The 20,765-nt window shown below is 40.5% G+C and overlaps 1 protein-coding gene and 1 long non-coding RNA gene across 4 annotated transcripts in view; one reads left to right on the top strand and one right to left on the bottom strand.

Annotated features, from left to right (window-relative positions):
* The window catches only part of LOC147149872 (uncharacterized), a 37,914-nt gene that overhangs the window by 15,585 nt on the left and 1,564 nt on the right, over positions 1-20,765 (top strand). The gene's annotated exons all lie outside the window — the stretch shown is intronic.
* The window catches only part of LOC147149873 (uncharacterized), a 36,592-nt gene continuing 29,941 nt past the window's right edge, over positions 14,115-20,765 (bottom strand). For 2 of the 3 annotated variants that reach the window (XM_086026090.1, XM_086026089.1), the window contains exons 2-4: positions 19,809-20,143; positions 17,397-17,495; positions 14,115-15,165 (exon numbers count right to left, since the gene is read on the bottom strand). In XM_086026090.1, the coding sequence (XP_085882216.1) occupies positions 15,021-15,165; positions 17,397-17,495; positions 19,809-19,936 (372 nt within the window). In that variant the 5' untranslated portion in view covers positions 19,937-20,143 and the 3' untranslated portion in view covers positions 14,115-15,020. The remainder of the gene's footprint in view (positions 15,166-17,396; positions 17,496-19,808; positions 20,144-20,765) is intronic. The other variant, XR_015086222.1, reaches the window with a different exon arrangement.

Below are 20,765 nucleotides of genomic sequence, written 5' to 3' on the forward strand. Positions count from 1 at the left end.
CAGCCATTTGCTATCAACTTTTTGATATTGAAATATTGAAACTGTCACCATTGTGCCCTCGGGCTCACATTGCCAATGCCATGAGAAAACAGGTGAGCTGTATTGTTACAATGCAAACCCAAAGGCACTTTGATGTCAATTTCAGTCAATGGCAGAGGGCGGCATGGGACACAATTCCGCACCCTGACATTGATCCATTGATAGACCAGGAGCCAACCTATGAAACTGAATATAATCACAGTGTCCAATGTGATCCATATCCAAATCATTATTATTGGCAAAATGCTAAAATCTGGTCGAAACACAATTTCGGCAAAAACAAGTATCCAGAAGAGGTAATCACTGACTCAATCACCAATAATTAAATCCCCCACATTTAATTGCAGCCACAATAAAAAAAAATTTCAATCACTGACTTCAGTCATAAGTTAGCCTGCTAGTGCTTGGGGCTCATTTGAACGCTGTTGCTAACCAAAATTGCAACACCTAGCTAGATCATCAAGTTTTGTTGGTAAGGTGTCTTTAGGGATGATTGGTGTTCCAGTACACTCATGTGCGCCTATGTTTTATCTTCAACTCCACTTTCAGTTGACATTGAATCGTTTTCTCCCGCCGCATTACACCCGTGCACCTGTGCCGCTTAATGGTGTGTGTGTTTGTGTGTGTGTGTGTCGGTGTCGGTGTGAGAGGCAGGTGTGGCACATTAGTTATGGGGTGGTGTTCCTTGGACACCGCTCTCGCCGTTGTAATAACACACTTTAACACGCACACACAAACACACGCGCACGCGTCGGGGAAAAGTGTGTTAAAAGCATGAGAAGTGTACTGTATCCAAATTTTACTAGAATAACAAGAAGCCATGCCTGAAATTGAAGAGGTAATCACACATTTTGGTTAGAAGGAGTAGTTTTAGGCAAGTTCCCGGGTTGGCACTTGTGTTGAAAAGTTTTTTTTTTTTTTTAAATCCAGTCCAGTTTAACCGATCAACATTAATTTTGGGTAGACATACCTATGGCTAGGGTCACACTGTAGGTCTTAATGCTGATCTTAATTTTTTTGTGTATAAACGTGACCTCGGTCTGTCTGGTGTGTGAACTTAGATATGTCCCCAAAGTGACCGCATGCGCAGAAAAAGAGACGACGTCACTCATGATGTAGTGTTTACGGAAGTAAATGTGGTCCGGCGTGTCGGGCATTCTACAGTGGAGCGATTCGGTAGGAGGTAGAAATACAGTATTTAGGGGTAAAGATGAGGCAAGGCTGATCTCATTTCATGGGGGCGTCATGAGAGATGTTGTCACGCCATTGCCGCATGTAAAAATGAACCGATCTACATGGCTGAATTCCTACTATTACCATAAATATCCACTTTATGCTTCATGTTTCAAGTGGGATTAAAATTAAAGTCAAATATAAAGTCAATACTTTTACTCAAAACAACTTTGCAGATTCGATCTCCCAGCTCCAAGAACTCTACTTCCACCCACGTGGAGCACATTTTGGGCTGCAGATGACGTCAATGTTGGATATATGTGACCCGGCATTGCAATAAATCCGATATGTATCCGATCTAGGACCACATGTGAAAATGGCCCAGGTTGTATTTGAAAAAAATCGGAATTGAGCTGTAAAGATCGTCATTAAAAAAATCTGATAAAAAAATATGATCTGGGTCACATTTGCATGCGGTGTGAACCTAGCCTATCATTACGTCATAACATAAATATCAAAACTGTACACAAAGTCAGCCATTGTGGTTTGAAGTAGACATTTTGGGCTGAATCCTTCAGCTGTACTGCCCCGTGGAATGTTAAAAAAAGGTCAGACCCGAAACTAGTTTCAAGGATTGACATGAAATTGGGGTGGAGGCACGTCTGTCATAACAGAAAGCATGGAAAAATGTCAAGGATGAAAATCTGGAACTGAACAGGAAGTCAGCCATTTTGGTTTGAGGCCGCCAGTTTCTGTGAATTCATTCCTATGAGTTCCCTACACGGATTGTCGCTAAATTGTTTTTTTGTTTTTTTTGCCGTCAATGAATATTTCAAGGATTCGCCATGAAAAGGAACCAACTATGTAATGCGACTAAACTTAATCATCTGATTGGTCACAGAGAGAAGACACCTGCGCCCCCCCCCCCACCTGCGTCTTCTGTCCTCTGTGACTTCTCGCTTGGCAGGCAGCAGAAACGACCTGTCGCTTACCAGGAAAAACAATGGCTCGTTTGCGCATGTCGGCATCCATTAAGCGACTATGTTATGAATGATGCGCATTAAATGGAGCACAACCCCACGCACCCCCGAAAAATACAACCCCCTCCCTCCTCAGCCGGCACTCATCATTGTGCTGACACCGTGAGAAGAATGGGCGCATTGTTGCCCCCGTCGTTGTCGGGAAATAACAAGTGGCACTTCAAAGGAGAGCTGGGAACATTAAAACAGGAAGTTACAGCACAATAGTTGAGTTGAGTTAAGACACTCCAAGCGTCATATACAAGTAATAATGACATCCCACCCCATCTCAATTTTTTTTTTCTAGGAAAAAACAAACATTCAGTGTGACAGTAAATTGCGAGTGGCAACAAGATTCTAAACATTTCCTTAACAAATTCTGAGGAAAATTGCATGTTAGCCAAAAATGCTAGCCTAATGTGAATAAGTTTCTAGCCATGTCACTAGAAATCCCTCAAACAAAAAAGTACATGAAAAATGTAAATTCAGAGAGAAATTAAGTTAGCAAAAACTGCTAGCCTAGCATGCAAACAAGCTTCTAACCATGTCACTGAAAATGTCTCGGAAATATTTAATTAGTACATACAAACCTAAATTGAAGTGTGAGTAGGCCAAACGTCCTATCTTAGCATGCTAGCTCCTGGCCACATTGTGAGAAATTAGGGCTGGATGATATGGTTTTAACAGCAGATTTTTATTCCCTACTGCAAAATGGAATTTTACGATTGTTGTTCCCCCAACGGTCCTTGGTTTAAAGAAGCAAATAACAAAGACATTATTCAAAGTTTCTCTTTTTCCCCTTCTGTGATTTGCTGATACCAATTTTATTCGTGCAATCTCCCCCGCCCTCCCAAGAGCATTAACTTCTTTGTATTTTTACAGAAATAAAATAATTCCATACTTTTTCTTCACAAATGTGAAAAGAATTACTTCTTCTTGGAAAACACATTTTATTTCTTTTATTTATTAATGATTGGTGGGTTGGGAAGACACTTTCAAAGCGTGCTTGGTATCAAGAGAAAAAAGGAATTCCCAAAAGGGGAAAAAACTGAGCAAAACGTCCATTGAATGTCATTGTTTGCGTCTTCAATAGCAAAGGGTGAAAAATATGATAGGAAAATAATATTTTCGAGGAAATTAATTGGATATCAAGACAATGTTGACCAGCCCTGATTTCTAAGAATGTAGCTAGTGGCTAGTTACCATGCTATGCTAAAAATCTTGTGTCTTTACTTAGTATTTTTCATACATTTCATATTTTTATCAGAGACATTTCTAGTGAGATGGCTTGAAACATTTTTGCGAGGTTGGCTAGCATTTTTGGCTCACTCGAAATGCCACTCAGTTTTTAAAAATTTTTTTTTTTATGCAAACTAAGGTGCATTTCCAGTGAGATGTCTAGAAGCTTGTTAGCATGCTTAGCTAGCAACACACAATGTCAAGTACATCAGAGTTTTGTTTTGTTTTTTTTGTATCATTTAAAAAAAATCTTAAGGGATATTTCAAGTTCCATGGATAAATGGTGGTTAGCATGCTATGCATGCACTTTTGGATAACTACCTTAGAATATATTATTTCAAATTTTTTGCCCGACTTTGCAGGTTGGAGGCATATGGAGGATGCGCTCGTGTTAGCTGATGTCGCCGCTCATTCATGTGAACTTTTCATGTGGCAACAAACACGACAAAGTTGAAGCGTGGCTGCATTTCAAATGCTAATGTGGTGCTAAAGTGATTAATAATTAAACAATTATGGTCATGAGTCAATAAGTTGTGCGCACAGTCGTCATTAGTCAATGGTGGCGCGTAAACAAAGATTTGACATTACCAATTCAAATGTGCAGGAAGGAAGAAAAGTGGAGCATGTTGTTGCTTTGCATCCGCTTTGTTGCCTCAGTATTCAAGTCAGCATTTCATGTTTTTTAATGGAGACGAGAAAGTCATCATTTCAAACCAGTTGAACTTCACAGTGCTAACAGCTACTGAGCATGCTAGGCTAGGTTTTGACTATATCGCAATATGCCATTGAATTATTTTCAAAAAGGAAAAATGTTAGTGTGACATGCATGGTTTGTAGGCATGCTAAGCTAGCACTTTTGGCCAACTCGCAATGCCTCTGAATTATTTTTGTATGAAGAAAAAACATTTCTGAAGGTCACGGTTGGCATAATTTTGTTTATTTTTCTTTCACTTTTTTTTTTCTTTGCTGTGGGACATTTGTAGTGACAGGGCTAACTATTGCTTTGCATGCTGACCAATCATTTTTGTCTAACTCGCAATGTCCCTCTGAATTAGTTAAAAGCATAACATTTATGAAGGATGTGGCTAGCAGCTGGTTAGCATGCTAGGCTATCACCTTTGGTCGGCTTGCATTGTCCTGAATATGTTTTTCCTCTTTTTTTAAAATTATTTCTAGTGATCATCATTTTTCTATCATTTCTAGTTATACTAGCATAGCTTGCTAACTAGCGTCTAGCTACTCATTTAGCATTAAACATACAGTACTTAACAGTTACAATGCTTTAGTGGAAAAACTTTGCATATAAAGTAAAATTCACAAACATCCATGCAGAATGGAAAAAATATTATAGTCAATGTATTTTATTTCAAGTGTATAATGGATTATTCCATTTAGATTTTTTGTTTCATCTATCTATCTATCTATCTATCTATCTATCTATCTATCTATCTATCTATCTATCTATCTATCTATCTATCTATCTATCTATCTATCTATCTATCTATCTATCTATCTATCTATACTTGTATAGCTATGTATGTAATGTATATATTTAGATATGTTTTTAAAGTATATTTTTTACGTTAAAAAATATAACGTTTTATGGCGGTAGTTTTACATACATGATTATCAGCGGTAACCGTTCCCTCCCTCCATCTTGCCATGGAAGTGTTCCTGCGGCGAGCGGGAAAGATGGAGGGTTTAAAAAAAAAAAAAGCGCAAACAAAGGAACGATAAGACATGCTATACATGGGATAAACAGATTGACGAATGATAAATTAGCGAGAGCCGGCCTTGTTTACGGCGCTCATTTTCCCGCCTGCACCTGCTCATATCCCGCTGGCCTGGAGCGCAGCTCCCCCTCAACCCCCCTCGCTTGCAACCCTCGCTACCTCCAAACACTCCCTTCGTTTTTCTCCTTGACTCCCATTTCCTTCTCATAGTACTTGTACAAGCAATACTGAATATTACTAGGTGTGAATAGCAATAGCTTGCATACTACTTCTACTTTGACTAGTCCAAAGTACAACTGGTTAGCAGAGATGGGCACTTTACCCTATTTTACCGATCTGTCGTCCGTCCGCGACTTTGGCACCCGTCCGTCATTGTCCCTCCGTCCTTATTCATAAAAATAATTGTCTTCTGACGGAGGGACGATGACGGAAGGGTGCCCAGGTCGTGGACGCTGGTCGGACGATGAATCGGCAAAATAGGGTAAAGTGCCCATCTCTGCAATTAAGTAATATTAAGAATAAGAATAAGAAGGCTTTTATTGATCCCACAATGGGAAATTTGTAGTATTATGTATGTATGTATTAATATTATTATTGGTTGTAGTAGTACAAGTGAGTAGAGGTAATTGTAGTAGTTAGATTAATATTCCTAGTGAGTGTTAGTGGTGCTACATTTAGTACAAGTAAGAAGTAATACTGCTAGTAAGGAGTTGTAGTTATTGTACGTTGTAGGAGTGGTCCAGAAATCAGGAGAAGTAATTCATAGTGTTCTATAGTAGTAGCATTTGTACTAATACTGTAGCAGTAAAAGTACCTGTACTAATGAGGAAATAGTAGTACTACTAGTTTTAATATGAGCACAAGTGGCTCATCGTAGAAGTTAGTAGCACACGCAAGTAGTACTTTAGTATTATTATCATATTAGTAGTAGCTGTGGACCCCCGCATACTTGTGGTTTGGCATGCTCGGATTCACATATACACCTCTTTTTTTTTTTTTTTCAAAATGTTTTAATATGCTGTACATATTAGTTTTTTGGGGGGAGGCGACACTCCATTGTTTGCGGAAAAAAATATTGGAGGTTTACAGTATACCTACATTTTCATTTTTGCATTTGAATCAATGCATGCAATCAACGTCAATTATATGATTTTCACTCTTGGCCCACGCGAGTAGCTGGAGTCCACTGTTTTGGTAAATGGTAGTATTGCTAGTTCTAATAGTAGGCAGTATTTTATTTATTTATTTTTTATTGTGATCTATTAGCATTAGCCTTAATGTTTCCCGCCAATCTCCCTGGTTTCTCCTTTCCTCCTGACTGTCTCTCGACTCGCATTTCCTCGCCTTCCCTCCGGAGTTGTTGCACCAGCGATGTTGCCCTCCACGTTTGGACTCCAATAAAAGAGCTCATTTGAATATTAATTACACACGAGGAAATGATTGGACAGTGGTAAACGTGCTCTGAAGGTGCCACCAGTCAATATGTGTGAAGACATGGGGGGGGGGTCTCTGAAGGTGGGGGCTGTGTGGTTCTGTACTGTACGAGTGTTTACACAGCAAATGATAAGAATATAGAGACAGCGTGTCTGCTTAATAAGTGCTAATCACTTGCTCTCATTTCATTCGGTTGCTATGGTAAACAAGTGACACTTGAGGCTCAAGTACACGTGCGCACACAACCATTGCACACACCTCCACAAATACTCACACATAGAACCATTGCACTGCGCACACATGCAAACACAACCAACACTCAGACAACCACACACCTCAATTATACACACACTCACACGCACACAAAACCACAATGCACACGCAACCACCACAACCGCAAGCGCACAAAACACCATGCACATGCACATACCCACAACACACAAACAGACACATGGACACAACCACTAAATACACACGAGCATAAACCATCACTCACAAGACTTGACACAGATCTGATTGGCTGGATCGGATCGGCCGATATTTTGCATTTTATGCCCATTTTGTGATTGTGGACTTTCATTCACTGATTGATCACTGACGTCATTGATTGTCTCCGCAAAATAAGACATTACAGCTGTAGCGTTTCCCCACATACACGTTTACTCGTGGAGGGTGCAACAAAATCATTTTGGCCGCACTAAAACTGTTGTGATAAGTTTGATTGCTGCATGGAAAGTGTGTGGTCCTTGTGTGAGTTTGCTAATTGACCAGTACCGATTTTCCTTTGTGGTCTGATACTGCAAATACAGTGCCTCACATGACTGAAGTACCAACTGTGTCAATGTTTCAAGGTTGGGAATCAATCTTAGAGGTATCAGCTCAAACATTACCGATCCCCCCCGCCACTTCAACAGGTGAAATGGCCATCTCATCACTTTCACAGCGCACTTGGTGCTCCTTTTGTTGTCTTCGTGTGTGTTGTTTCATGCTGGGCAAAGCCCATATATAGTTGTAAGAGTCTCCTGAGTTTTGGATAATGCTGCGAAAAGACGTTTACAGGAAGTGAACCGACCACGAGCAATGATTCCCCCCCCCCCCCCATGACACATACTGTATTTCAAAGAGCGCATGTCCCTTAAGTTAACCTGTTAATGGCTGAATATGACAATATCTTAGAGGGAACACCATGACAGAGCACATCTTGCATTTTAAACAATAATCCAGTATAAACTCCACAATGTCGCATACGCATATGATGACAGTGAACATCCTTTTTTGTCCACAAGTATACAGTTTTAAAGTTGTTTGAATTATCTTTGTGAAACAAATAGACAGAAATGCAACTTTCTCCTAATGTTGCTTCATAACGCTGTCACTGCCTTCATAGATTAAGTCCCGTGTCCATATCTATTGCAATTTGAACATATCTACAATATTACCAAAAAACAAGTTCTGATCGTTTATGAATGAATAAATGTTTATATTCAAATTGCACTTGAATTTTCCCCCTCTACTTTGTTTCCTTGGGGCTTTGCAAATACACCTAAAAGGCCCTGACACACCAAAATGACTTTCACCAACAGTGACAGACGCTTAACCCCTGTGGCGTCCCGCCGGCTGCCGGCACGTCACACAGGCAAAACACATCCACAACGACAGAAAGCGACGCTGACCATTAAAGTACCTTCTGCGCATGCATAAGATGTAATACCCTTCCATACCATCGGCGGTGGTAGTCACTATTTCTCATTGTTAGAAAAATCCAACCGGAAAGCTGTTGGCCGGGGGCGGATTATAACAACATAAACAATGCATTTGGCTATATTCTTCGCTCACGATGAACTCCCACGTGAAGTAAACCCTCACGTTCTTGACACGGTATTGTGAAATACTTATATTGCCAACCCTCGCTCTTGTACTTGTAAGAAGATTAAGGCAGCGAAGGCGTGCTCACTGTTTATCTGCATTTGTCACATCCGGTTGGTGCTCCAGGCGCTGATTTGCTAGCTAACAGCCAATCAGAGTGACCAAATGTCACGACTGGTGACGCCAATTCAACATGCGTAAACGCCCCCCAGACGCTTGGAGACGGGTTACGACACTACACCAATCAAACGGCGCTTAAAGACGCCACGACGCTTCACGACCTGCGACATCGGTTTGGGATATCAGGGCCTAAACACTGGCAAAATTTTGTTAGAATACATGAATTGATGCTCAGTAAACAGCAGAGGTGGGCATTCTGTCTGACTGACAGACCTGTCCGTCTGTCCGTCACTGGCGGAAGTCCGTTTTGCTCACATTAGACAATAGACGGGAAATTTAAAAGGAAAAAAAAAAAAAAGACTAAGCACGGACGGAAGTGGATTTTCGTTCATCTGTGTAATTATCACTAACCTGGTCAAGTCCGAAAGGACCTCACAGTCCATCCTTGACGGATGCCCGTTGTGCTGACGAGACACGGAAAGGTGACCCAGGCTGCATTGATTGTATACAGTATGTATGCTCCAAAGAGAGAATCATGACTTAGGATGACTAGTCAGCTAAGAAGTAATAATGCAGCTTTGAATACAGAGACAGTTTTAAAGCAAAGTTCTTGTGAGTTAAGCTTTACATTTCTATTTTTATTTTTGAAAAGAGTAGGGTTAGAAGGTTGTGAAACGGTATTTTGCATCCCCACAATCCATCTCAGAAGGTGGCAGTAATGCATAGCATAGTTGTTTGCTAAAAGACAAAAAAAGAACAGGCAAAAGAAGACAAATTCGAAGAAACTAGCCACCAGCTATAAACCGGCATATTTAAATGTAAATGTTCATTAACATACAATTGTCCCCTTTTAAATAAAATAAATAAGAGGGTTTTTTTTAATATAGAGAAAATAATTTAAATAGACATATTGCTCCATCTTGTGATCGGATCGGTGATAAGTTATTGTTTTTTTTTGTAAAGCCAAACACACACACACAAACACCTCTCTTACATACACTTACTCGCCCCAAACACACAAACACACCCCTACACAGACTATAACACACACACTCACACAATCATAAATTTCACATGTACACACACATATGCACAAACACTACACACCTGGTAGCAACAGGAGAAACCGTAGTTTTACCACTGAATAGTTGCTGTAGTAGTACTATTGGTAATATTCGTTGAAGTAGTAAAAGCAGTACTAGTGAATGGCAATGTTGTTAGCATTAACGTTAGCATAAACCATGTGGAACGAAGGTTGTCAATGTTGGTGTTTTGACGTGGAAAGTGTGTATAAATGAAACCATTGAGAGACTTTGCATATTTGCAGCTGACACATGGAAAGAAAGTCAATAAAATACATTTCTGTGCTCATTTGCATATTGATAGAAGTCAATATTCTGTCGACTCCACATGACCCGGAAGGCCCCCTCTGCCCCTTCCACAAATAAAAGCACACGCTAACGAAAAGAGCATGCAGTGATTGAGGTTAGCGTTAGCACTGAAGGACACAAAGAGCGTTACGGCTGCATTACGACTACATTTGTGCGCTATATATAAAATATGTAAATGTGACAGTCACACGCCAGGATGGAAGATGACAGCTGAATTATAGGCGCCGCCGCGCAATCCATCAGGCTTTTTTGTTTTTTACCGCTGATGCGGCCGCGTCTTTAAGAGGCGACAAAGGCCTTTAATCACAGTCTCAAGGTTGTTGGCGTTAGCATTGTATTCCTTTAATAGTTTCCGCGCCGCCGTTAATGACACATTCCTATGTAAATACCGACTCGCTCCCTCCTGCCGAACATTAAAACATTTTAGGGTCCAGTGGATACGCACATGCACAGATGTTTTACTCATTGGGGTACAATTCCTGGTTCCGGATGTAAGTAAAGATGTTAGTTCTAAAATGAGATCCTAGGTTAGGCACAGTTCCTAGGGCCAGACTAGAGTTTCAAGGTATAGTTCTTAGTTCCTGGTTAAAATTCCTAGACACAGTTCCTAGTTCTGTGGTAAAGTTAATGGTGAGGTTACTAGTTCTTGGGTTAAATGAATAAATGTAGAGTTTATTTAAAAGAAAACAAGTTCTTGTTCCAGCATAAATGTTCAAGGTAAAATTCCTTTTACTGGGGTAAAGTTCCTTTGGAAATATTGTTGCTCAATGGTGACGTTATTGGCTCCAAGGTAGAAGGTCATAGGTAAAGTTGCTAGTTCCAATATTAGGTCCAAGGAAAGGCTCCACTTAGCAAGTTTTGAGATAGAGCTCTACTTCTAGAGTAAAATTCTCAGGTAGAGTTTCTAGTTCCTGGGTAGATAACAAAATATCTTTGGAAAAGTTACTAGTTTTGTGATAAAGAAAATTAAAGCTTAAGTTCCAAGTAAAAGTCCAAAGGTACAATTCTTAATTCCAGAGAAAAGTTACGCATTCAATGGTAGAGTTCCAAGGTAAAGTCCTAGTTCTGGGGTAAAGTTCCTGGGTAAGGTTAATACTTCTGGGGTAAATTTTCTTGGGAAAATTACGATTACCAGTGTAAAGCCTCTTAGTGATGAACCTTGGTCCAGGGTCAAATTCCAAGGTTCAATTCCTAATTCTGGGGTAAAGGTAATAGGTAAAGTTACCGGATCTGTGACAAAAATTGAAGTTCATAGAAAAAGTTCAAAATTGCAGTTCCTAATTCCAGAGTGAAATTACTAGTTCTTGGGCAAAGTTACTATATCTGGCATTCCAGACTAAAGTCCCAAGGACATTTTACTAGTTCTGAAGTAAACGTCCTAGTTCTGGAGGAAGGTTCTGAGTATTCTGGTATTATTCCAAATGTCTGGGTAAATAGTGCAACTGAATAGTTGTACGACCGTTGAGTAGTAACACAGGTCAATATGAAGTAAGGATATTTTTTATTCAATTTATTTTGTATAGCTTTTTTTTACATTAGCTATGAATGTATTTTACCTCCTCCTCAATGCTGTGCTTTGTATTCGTTCTAATTTACATTCAAATTATTTCACCTATTTTAAGTGGTAAGTCGGATTACTTCATTGCAGTATTAGTAAGTACGAAGTAATATTATTAGTAGTCATAGTATTGATATTTTTTGAAGCACTTTCTTTCTTTCCAAGTCTGAATGCCACATTGGTTTGTAAACACCAGAGCGCTCCCACCCTCCCAGCGGCCATCAAAACATTTTAAGGTCCAATGAATCCACCACCGCACACACACGAGCACACACACTTGTCTTTTTTACCCGCGCTGATGCAATAAAAAGCGATTGATTAATGGAGACTTTAAGGAAGTGATGCGAGGCGCTGATACAAATAACTCTCCCCCCCCCCCCCCACACACACACACGCACGCACACAAGCAAGCGGGCCTTTGGCATCCATTCATCAGCTGCCATTTAAAGAAAATGAAAGTGCATATTTTCATCCGGCATATGCGCTAACACATTAGCATCAGAGGCTGCCGTATCTTTAAGTACACGCCTCCGACAAATTGCTACATCGAGAAATGTTGAAAATACATAAAAAAGTGCAAGATACAAGTTTTTGTTGCACATCAAGCTAGGAATGTTGTTGTAGCGTTCAAAATCAATCACGTTCTTACTTTGGAATAGTGCATTCGTCTTTGATCAGTTGTAATCTGGAGGGTTAGCAAGAAGCATGTAATAATCCAAATAATCTTTTTTGGCAAAGTACACTAAAATACTAGAATTTTGTCTATGGCAGTTTGAGTCACTTTAGTACCAAAGGTGGTGGCCAAGTAGTATATAATGTAATGATAAGTGAAGTTGATTAGTTAATCTCTGTTTTCTGATTTTCTGAAGTATTTCCAGTCTGGGGAACACATATCTTCATTTATTGACTCGTTAAACATTTGGCATGCGCAATTGCTCCTCCTAGTGCAATAGATAGGGCCAAGGTGGGTGGCAACATTCCAGTGCCTCGAACTGGCCAACGCCACATCCCGGCTTTGGGTCCATGCATATAGCACTTGCTGATTCAATACAAAAAACCAAAAAAACCCATTTCAACTTCAAATCGAGTCACTCGCTGTCAAGGGTTGGAAACAAGGGTTGCAGACTACTCAATCAAGAGGCTACCAGGATTCCTTAGAAACGTCGATGGGCCAGCTATCGTCAGATTTCTTATAACAAGAGCACTATTCATTTTTATGTTTTTGTTCTGTGATAAGTGAATTGCACATTGTTCATGTGAGCATGTTAGGGCTACGTGCTACCAAAATAAAAAAACTAATGTTAAATTAAATTCAAAATACGTGTATGCACCGTAGCGTGATTTTCCATTCCACTCTGATTCCTCTTGCAACATCGTCATTCCTGAACACTGAGCTTCCTTGAAGATCACACCACCTCACCACCTCAAACACACACACAGCCTCACCCCCCCCACCCCCCAGCCCTTCCCATCATTGCAGCCCCCATCGCAGGTCATGGCGGCTCATTAAGAACGTGATACATATTATACTTCAGCCCACTCCTTTTGAACGTGTTCTTTTTTTTTTTTAAATACATTCTTGGACCTTGACAATAATTCCGTTGTAACTTTAAATTGACTTAGGAAAAAAGTTGCAATATTAGGAGAACTAAGTCAATTTTTTTACTTTATTCTCGACTTTTTGTCTTAGTTTTATGAATTTACACTTTATTCCTATAACAATAAAAATTTTGTCTGAATTTCGCTCTTATTTAAGTAACATTTTGCCTTTTAGGTGTACTCTTGATAATTCTCTTGACGTTGTGACGTGATACAACTTCATTCGCTTCACACCAAGACCATTTTGTCAGAATTGTACAACAAAATAGTCAGAATAGTCAAAGTCATAATTTTATGATTTTATTATCTTAGAATTAACATTTTATTTTAATTTTGTGAAATTATTTTCATATTACAGACTTTTGGTATAATTTTGTGGCTATTCTGTTTTATGTCCTTTTAATTGAAAACGTCTTTAAAAAAGAAGGAAAGAGCGGTGCTGGCTAAATTGAAGCACTGGAGGTGAGTGAGCAAAACTAGTAGTCAGGCTCCATGCGCACCCCACAAAAAGCCCACCGGACACTCTGTTTTCTGGTGTTTCCTGACACTGTGACTTTGTAAAATTCTATCCATTAACATCTAGCACTTCATTAGTAGCACTAGTAGTGCACTGATGTCAACAAGTGCACATAAACTGCTTAAGACACACGCAAACAGAGTCTACAACAATACTTACATGGTTGTCTGACTAATATGCCAAGGTTGTCCCACTAGTGCGCTGAAATGTCATACAGTAGTGGAAGACAGCAGTTGATAAAACTATGCTATTAAGACGCAGTCATTGTACTGTTTATTATTTTCCATCTTTTTTAGCCAAATTGCAATTTATATGACTCCTGCAGCATTGAATAAAGGAGGTGCATTGTATTGTACTAAAGTATGCCTGTTTATAAAAATGAACAGTGTCTTTCTGAACCCCCTGCCGTAGTACAAAATAGCCTGCAGTTGTTGTAGTACTAACGACTACTATTAGGAGTAAGGATTTGCCGCTGACATTTAGCCACAAACAGGGACCCTCAGCCGGGTGGCGTATCCCGCCTTTGTCCCCTGTTTTCCCCGCTTCAACTTTGAAGTTGAAATCTTCCCGTCCGGTGGTCCCTTTGCGCACGTAAAGCAGCCTGGTGCAGATGGATCACCGTCCAACTTGGGCGGTGGCCCTGGGCCACATGGCGGGAGTGGCGCTCGTTTCTACGGCGCCTCTCTTATCAGCACCGCCAGCCCGGTAAGCTCGGATTAACATCTCCGCATCGGGCCGGACGCGCCGCGATAGGACGGATCCATGGAACCGCGGCGGACACAGCATTTACTTCCTATGGCGAAAAAGTTTTTCGGTGGTCCGGTGAGGAGAACCTCAAGAAAGATGATGCCGCTATTGCCATTGGCTCCTTTTCGATCGGACACTTTGCGATCTACGCCTCCTTTGAAGGAAGCCAGGCGGTCCCGTAGGTGGTGGGATCAGATTCTATTGACGTTCAGGCTGCCAGCGACACAGGCGATGCCGGCCAAGTGCACAAAAGAAGATCCACATTGGAAAATCCGGCTAATCCCTGATTGAAAGTTCATGCGTTGGCTCGGGTCTTTAAGCTCTGGCATGTTTTCCCAGGGAAAGGCCGGTCCAGGGAAAACACAGGCAACCAGAAGCAGGATCCATCCCCCCACCATCGCGGGTGCACCAACGTGGGTTCAGGTGAGCCAATGTTGGGGCTTCAAAGGTGGGGAAGAGCTCTTTTTCTTGGTTGCTCCTACCGCTTTCCCCCGTTCTATCAGGGGTGATGACGATGGCGGGAGTGGCGGCACACATGGCAGATGGTAGGCCAGCTTGCCTTCCGGGGAAGAGCTGCTCCACAGCTTAAAGTTCAGCTCCATGCTTGCCGCCATTCTCCCGCTCAAACTTTTGGCCGCAACTTTTCCCGCCTGGCGAGCGGTTATCAGTCATGCAGCATGTGAGGGTACTGGTGGGGAGGGTGGGAGTACTTGGAGAGCAGGAAGGAGACCTGAGAAGAGAAAAGACATGTTGGGATAAAATGCCACTACTGCCTATAATAATTAAGGACCTTCAGTATGAGTTCGGTATCAATATCAGTTTACTATCATCAGTATCATAAGCACTAGTAGAGAGAGTATCAGTGTCATCAGGTTCAGTATTGTGTCAAGTGAATCAGTAGTGTATCATTACTGTATCATAAGCATCACCCTAAAACAATACCATATCAGTAGAGTATTATTTGTACAATTCTTTTCAGCAGAGTATTAGCCCTATCAATAGAGCCATTGTCAGTATCGTTAGTATCATCTAGAGCATCTGTGTCAGTAGAGTACAAGCAACAGTAATAGTGGAGTATCATCAGTATTAGTTGATAATCAGCTCATCGGCAAGCTTTGCAGAAGCCTGATAATGATCCTGATCATTTGAATTGGGTGTTTTGGTAGGAGGGAGTCATCCAAAACATGCTGGATTGTGGCCGTCGAGGACTGGACTTGAGTACCCCTGCAGTACAGTATAATCATATGAGTGTCATTAGTATCAATCGAGCATCATTAGTGTCTATAGAGTGCTCTATAGAGTGTCTATACTCTATATCTATAGAGTATCATCCGTTATCATCCGTATCAGTAGACCTGCATTGTATCATCAGCACTAGTAGACCATTATCAGTTATCACCAGACTATCATGATCAGTATCAGAATATAATCAGAAGTGTATCACCAGTGGCAATAGAATATAATCAGTATCAGTAGAGTACCATTAATATCAAGAGTATCATCAGTATCATCCATATCAGTGGAGTAATTCAGTACAAGTAGTATCATAATCAGTATCAGTGGAGTACCTTCCATTTCAATAGACTGTCAGCATCATCACCACCAGTGCAGTACCATCAGTATCATCAAAATCATTGAGTCATCAGTATTATTTGGGTATTTTTGATATCAGAACAATATGCAGATCAATTGAGAATTTTGTGTATCAACAATATGGGTGACTATTGTCAATATCAGTAGAGTATAAGCTGTACATCAGTATGAGTAGAGTATTATGCTAGTATCATTAGTTTGCTGAGTATGAGTGTCAAGTGTCATCTGTTTTAGTTGAGTATTGTTTTCATGTCATCCGTAATTTCGTATCAGTCGATGATCGTCAGTATCAATCGTATGCTGAGTGTGATTGTGTTCGAGGCCACTTGAGTTTTGTGAACGTGAGCTTTCACGGCAGCTCCTTCAATTCTCGAAAAAGTCCAGAGCAATTATTCCCACTTAGCTAGCACGAATGTTCAGGATGAATGTCTTGCGGTGGTGACCCCGACGGCGGCCGAGTGGGCGTCAACAATGTGGCGCTAATGGCCGCCGTCGCCATCAGTGCTGCTCTTGTTGGAGACCTCTTCACGGGAGCAGCCTGCGCACTTGACCCACTTGAACCTTGACGAGTCATTGCATGATAGCCGACGCTCCCTGTTGCCGATGGCTCTCTTCTCTTTTCCGCCTCTTTCTTTCTCCACTAGGTATTAGCAGGCATTTCTGACTCCACTAGATCATAAATTTAGTTAGGCACCTACGTTTCTCATTTTAGCATAAAGGCTGTTACATGGACTGACTTTAACTGGCGACCAATCCATTGTTTGTCCATATATGCCCTCGCACTGACTGGTGACCAGTCCATTGGTTGTCTTTGTGTCCTGACCAAGCCCGTTGTATCCCATCAAGAGCAATGTGAAAATTCCCGCTGGCCCGGGCCACCAGGGGCAGCTATTGTGTTGCAAGAATGCAGTATCCTGAGATGATTTGATATTATGCCATCATTTATTTATATGAACTACATTTTTAAAGATAACATTTACAATAGATTTCAATACAAATTTGACAGTCCGTCCTTATTTAAAGCCAGCCCACTCCATCAGTTGTCTGTCCGTTATTCCATGACATCGCTAAATAACAATTTGTCACCGCTATTTTAGGACAGTCAGTAAAAAACATGCAATGTTATTAATTTTGAAAAGGTTTGGACAACTTTACACAAAAAATATCTAATTTATTGTACTATTATTGTTCCTCCTTTTGCTTCTCCACCCTAGACTGTCCCTCGTCTTGGCTTTTCGGGTGTAGTGACGGTTCGGGTGCCGGCCGAAAATCACTTCCATTCCCTCTTACTAGATCAGTGTTTCAAAGTTTCTGTCAGTCATCAATCCGCCAGTGAAACAGGAGTTCGTCAGTGACTGACTGACTGACCTTATGTTGGTCCTGACAGACTGCCCATCGTTACTGACCAACTGCCCACCGCTGGCTGCTAGCTTGCACATGCGAATCAGCGCGCCAGATAGAAGTACACTATAAGAGAGTACACAAAAGCAAAGCAATAGCAAATAAATTGGCATTATTTAGTAAATTAAGCTCAGCAAAACATTGCTTTTTTCTACGACTTGATCCTGCTTGTATTATGAGGGCACTGAGGAGGGTTGGTGCATGTGTGCATTTTATTTTATGAAACCCTGAATGCGGATGGTATGATAAACAATGACAGCTCAGTTACCGAGGGGGTTGCTAGCATGAGTTGTGTGCCCACTACACGTGTGCATACTTACAACAGGTAATTGTGAATTGTGGGCTGGTCTGAGCCATTGAACTCCGGCCCTGGTCTTGACACTGGCTGGCGACCAGTCCAGAAGAAAATAAGTTCTACTTTTGGCAGGTTGTAAATTTGACCCTTGAAGCATTTTCTTCCACATCTTTAAAATCATCATGGACTTTTACATCGTAATCATGTAATTAATCACAGTTTTATGATTCCTTATTGATAATTACAGAGATGTAAAACAATGAGCCCCATTTTGACAATATCCAAATACAAGTGCCACTATTACAACACTTCAAATCAAATATGTGTGTGTTTCTGGGGTTATCTATTCATATTATTTAATTGATAATTTAAAGCCATTAGCTTTTTAAGAGATTTTTGTTATGTTCTTCTGCGGGGTGGAAGTGAGGATAGAATCCCTTTAAGCAGATTTTGTTTCTTAAGTCTCTTTTTCTGAATAATATTAATAATAATGTTAATAAAAGTGAGCTGTTTTCCTGAATCTAAGGGAGGAGGAAGGTTTGTCATTGTGGCGAGCAGAGAATTAACACTCACCTTGACCTGCGCCTCACACTCTCAATTACGCATCAAATTCTAATTATATGGAGAGATTATAAGGTTTTTAAATATGATTGCAGCATTTAATACACTTTAAAAGTTGTACGCTAGACTACACTCAACGGGTGTGTGTGCGTGTGTGTGGTTTTTTTTAAATGACGTTCCTAATTAAAGCTTAGGGAGGATTTGTCCTCATGTCCTCATTCTCATTTTCATAAAACGTGTGAAATATTCATACATTTAACATGTGCTATCACTTTTCTTTACTGCTTGTCGCTTTTATCTTCATGTCAGACGCTCGCATAGTCAGACGTCAAAAATCAATCATGCACAGACAATATGTATAAAATATAAACATTATATAATAATAAGCCTATGGATGTGTGTAAAGCACATATGTTAGGATCACATTGTTTTATTTTTTTGTTTGCTGCTAAATATTTTATGGGGCGCTTATTGTGTGACAATCTGCTGATCCAAGAGAGAAAAATGAAGAGCTAATTGGAAACCAGAACAAAATCATTAGCGTTAAAAGACACAATCGTAGCTGTAGTGAATGATAACACACTGCAAGCTTTTTTAGGTATTAGTAGAGCCTCATCTTTGTCAGGAAAATACTGGATCATCAAAATCAGTAGAGCATCAGTCGTCAGTGTCATCAGTGTCAGTAGAGTTTCACCGATAGTTTCATCAGCATTGTAGTGTATCAGTATCCGAACAGCATGAGTTATATCAGTAGAATATCGTAAGTGTCAGTAGCCTAACAGCGTATCATCAGTATCAGTACAAGAAGAGAATCGTCAGTAGTATATCAGTAGAGCATTATGATAATTAGTAAAGTATCTGGGTATTAATAGAACATCACCGGTATTGCTAAGTATCAATAAACAATCATCAGTATATAGTGTGAATAGAATGTCATCGGTATTAGTAGCACATCCTCAGTGTCAGTAGGGTATCATCAAAGAGTACCATCAGTGTCGGTGTATGAGTATAAGTAGAGTATCATCATCAGTACTAGTAGCATTGAGTATGAGTAGAGTATCTTCAGTATCAGTAGAGTACGATCAGCAGTATCAGTAGAGAGCATTGTCATCAGTACAGAGTATCCTCAGTATTAGTAGGGCATCATCATCAGTATTTGTAGAGTATCTTTGCGTCACGAGAGTTCCATCAGTATCAGTACCGGAGGTGTATCAGTATAGATTAGTATCATCAGTTACTTAGTACTCCACATTTGAGTTCAACTGATATAATGTACCTTCCTTGCTATTTTGGTGCTGTTGTGTTGGTTAGCAACCAAGTTTAAATGGGCTCAACAGTTAACTTTTGAATGTGCGGGCATGAATTATAACAGTAATGATTTGACATAATCACACTTAGGGTCATTTTTTTCCCCCAATGGGAAATACTTTTTTAAAGACTTTAAAGCATTTATTGTACTGTATTGTAATCACCCATCTACACACAAGCACGCATGCATGCACCCCCCCCACACACACACTCACACATTGGGAGTTAATTCCTGGCCTTTTCTCCGTCGCCTATCATCTTTTCCTGCCTTCCTTACAAAAGAAAATGGCTTTGTCTGAATTTGACGCTGCTGCCTCTTCTTGTGCCAAGCTGATTTGACCATCGCCGAAGAACGGGGCGCACCCACAAATGCTCTTTTTGATGTACCATTGGCACACGGTCCCCAGTACCACCCTCACCCTCGTCTTCCTCCTCTTCCTCGTCCCGAGTATTCACGGGCATGGCGGTCGTGCAAGAGGAACACAGCTCAGAGGAGATCTTCTGTGCCGTAATTCCGACAAGGCCTGGAGAAGGCTCTTGATGTGATCTTCTGCGCGCGTACGTGCCAGGAGGACGTGTGCCAACACACACACACACACACACACACACAAACACACACAAACAGACACACACACAGACACACGGTTAGGCAAACATTGAATCACACCACTGACACATTTTATTAAATGCAGTCCACTTTTTTTAACCATCAAACGTTGTCATTGGGGCTTTAATCAATTTGTTTATGTTCACTATTTACATTCAATACCAGGTGAATGACAATGAGACTACCGCTGTTACCAATAGAGGAAAGTGGGGTAAGTGGTGCCAATTTTTATTGTGCCTTTTACGCAAGGGGATTACAGGAATGCCTCCAACTAAAATATATACTCTACATATAGTTTAGGATACTATGCATCCCTGGGAGCAATCACTTTGGAACTTAAATGAACTGTTTGAGGAATAGCTTTAGAAAAAAAAGTGGATTGTGGCACAACTTGCCCCAAGTGTGGGGTAAATTGGGCGATTAGGCAGAAATCACTGGGGTAAATTATGCCATTTATAATTGAAGTAAAAAAATATCATTTAATCTCACAAACGATAGTGCTGTATAAAAACAAGACCACTTATTTAGCAAAACGTCTTGTTCAATGTTTATTTAAAATTTTAAC

Source organism: Filicampus tigris, chromosome 3, assembly GCF_054856515.1.
Source record: "Filicampus tigris isolate MCC_2025a chromosome 3, RoL_Ftig_1.0, whole genome shotgun sequence".
In the NCBI taxonomy this organism is placed as follows: Eukaryota; Metazoa; Chordata; class Actinopteri; order Syngnathiformes; family Syngnathidae; genus Filicampus; species Filicampus tigris.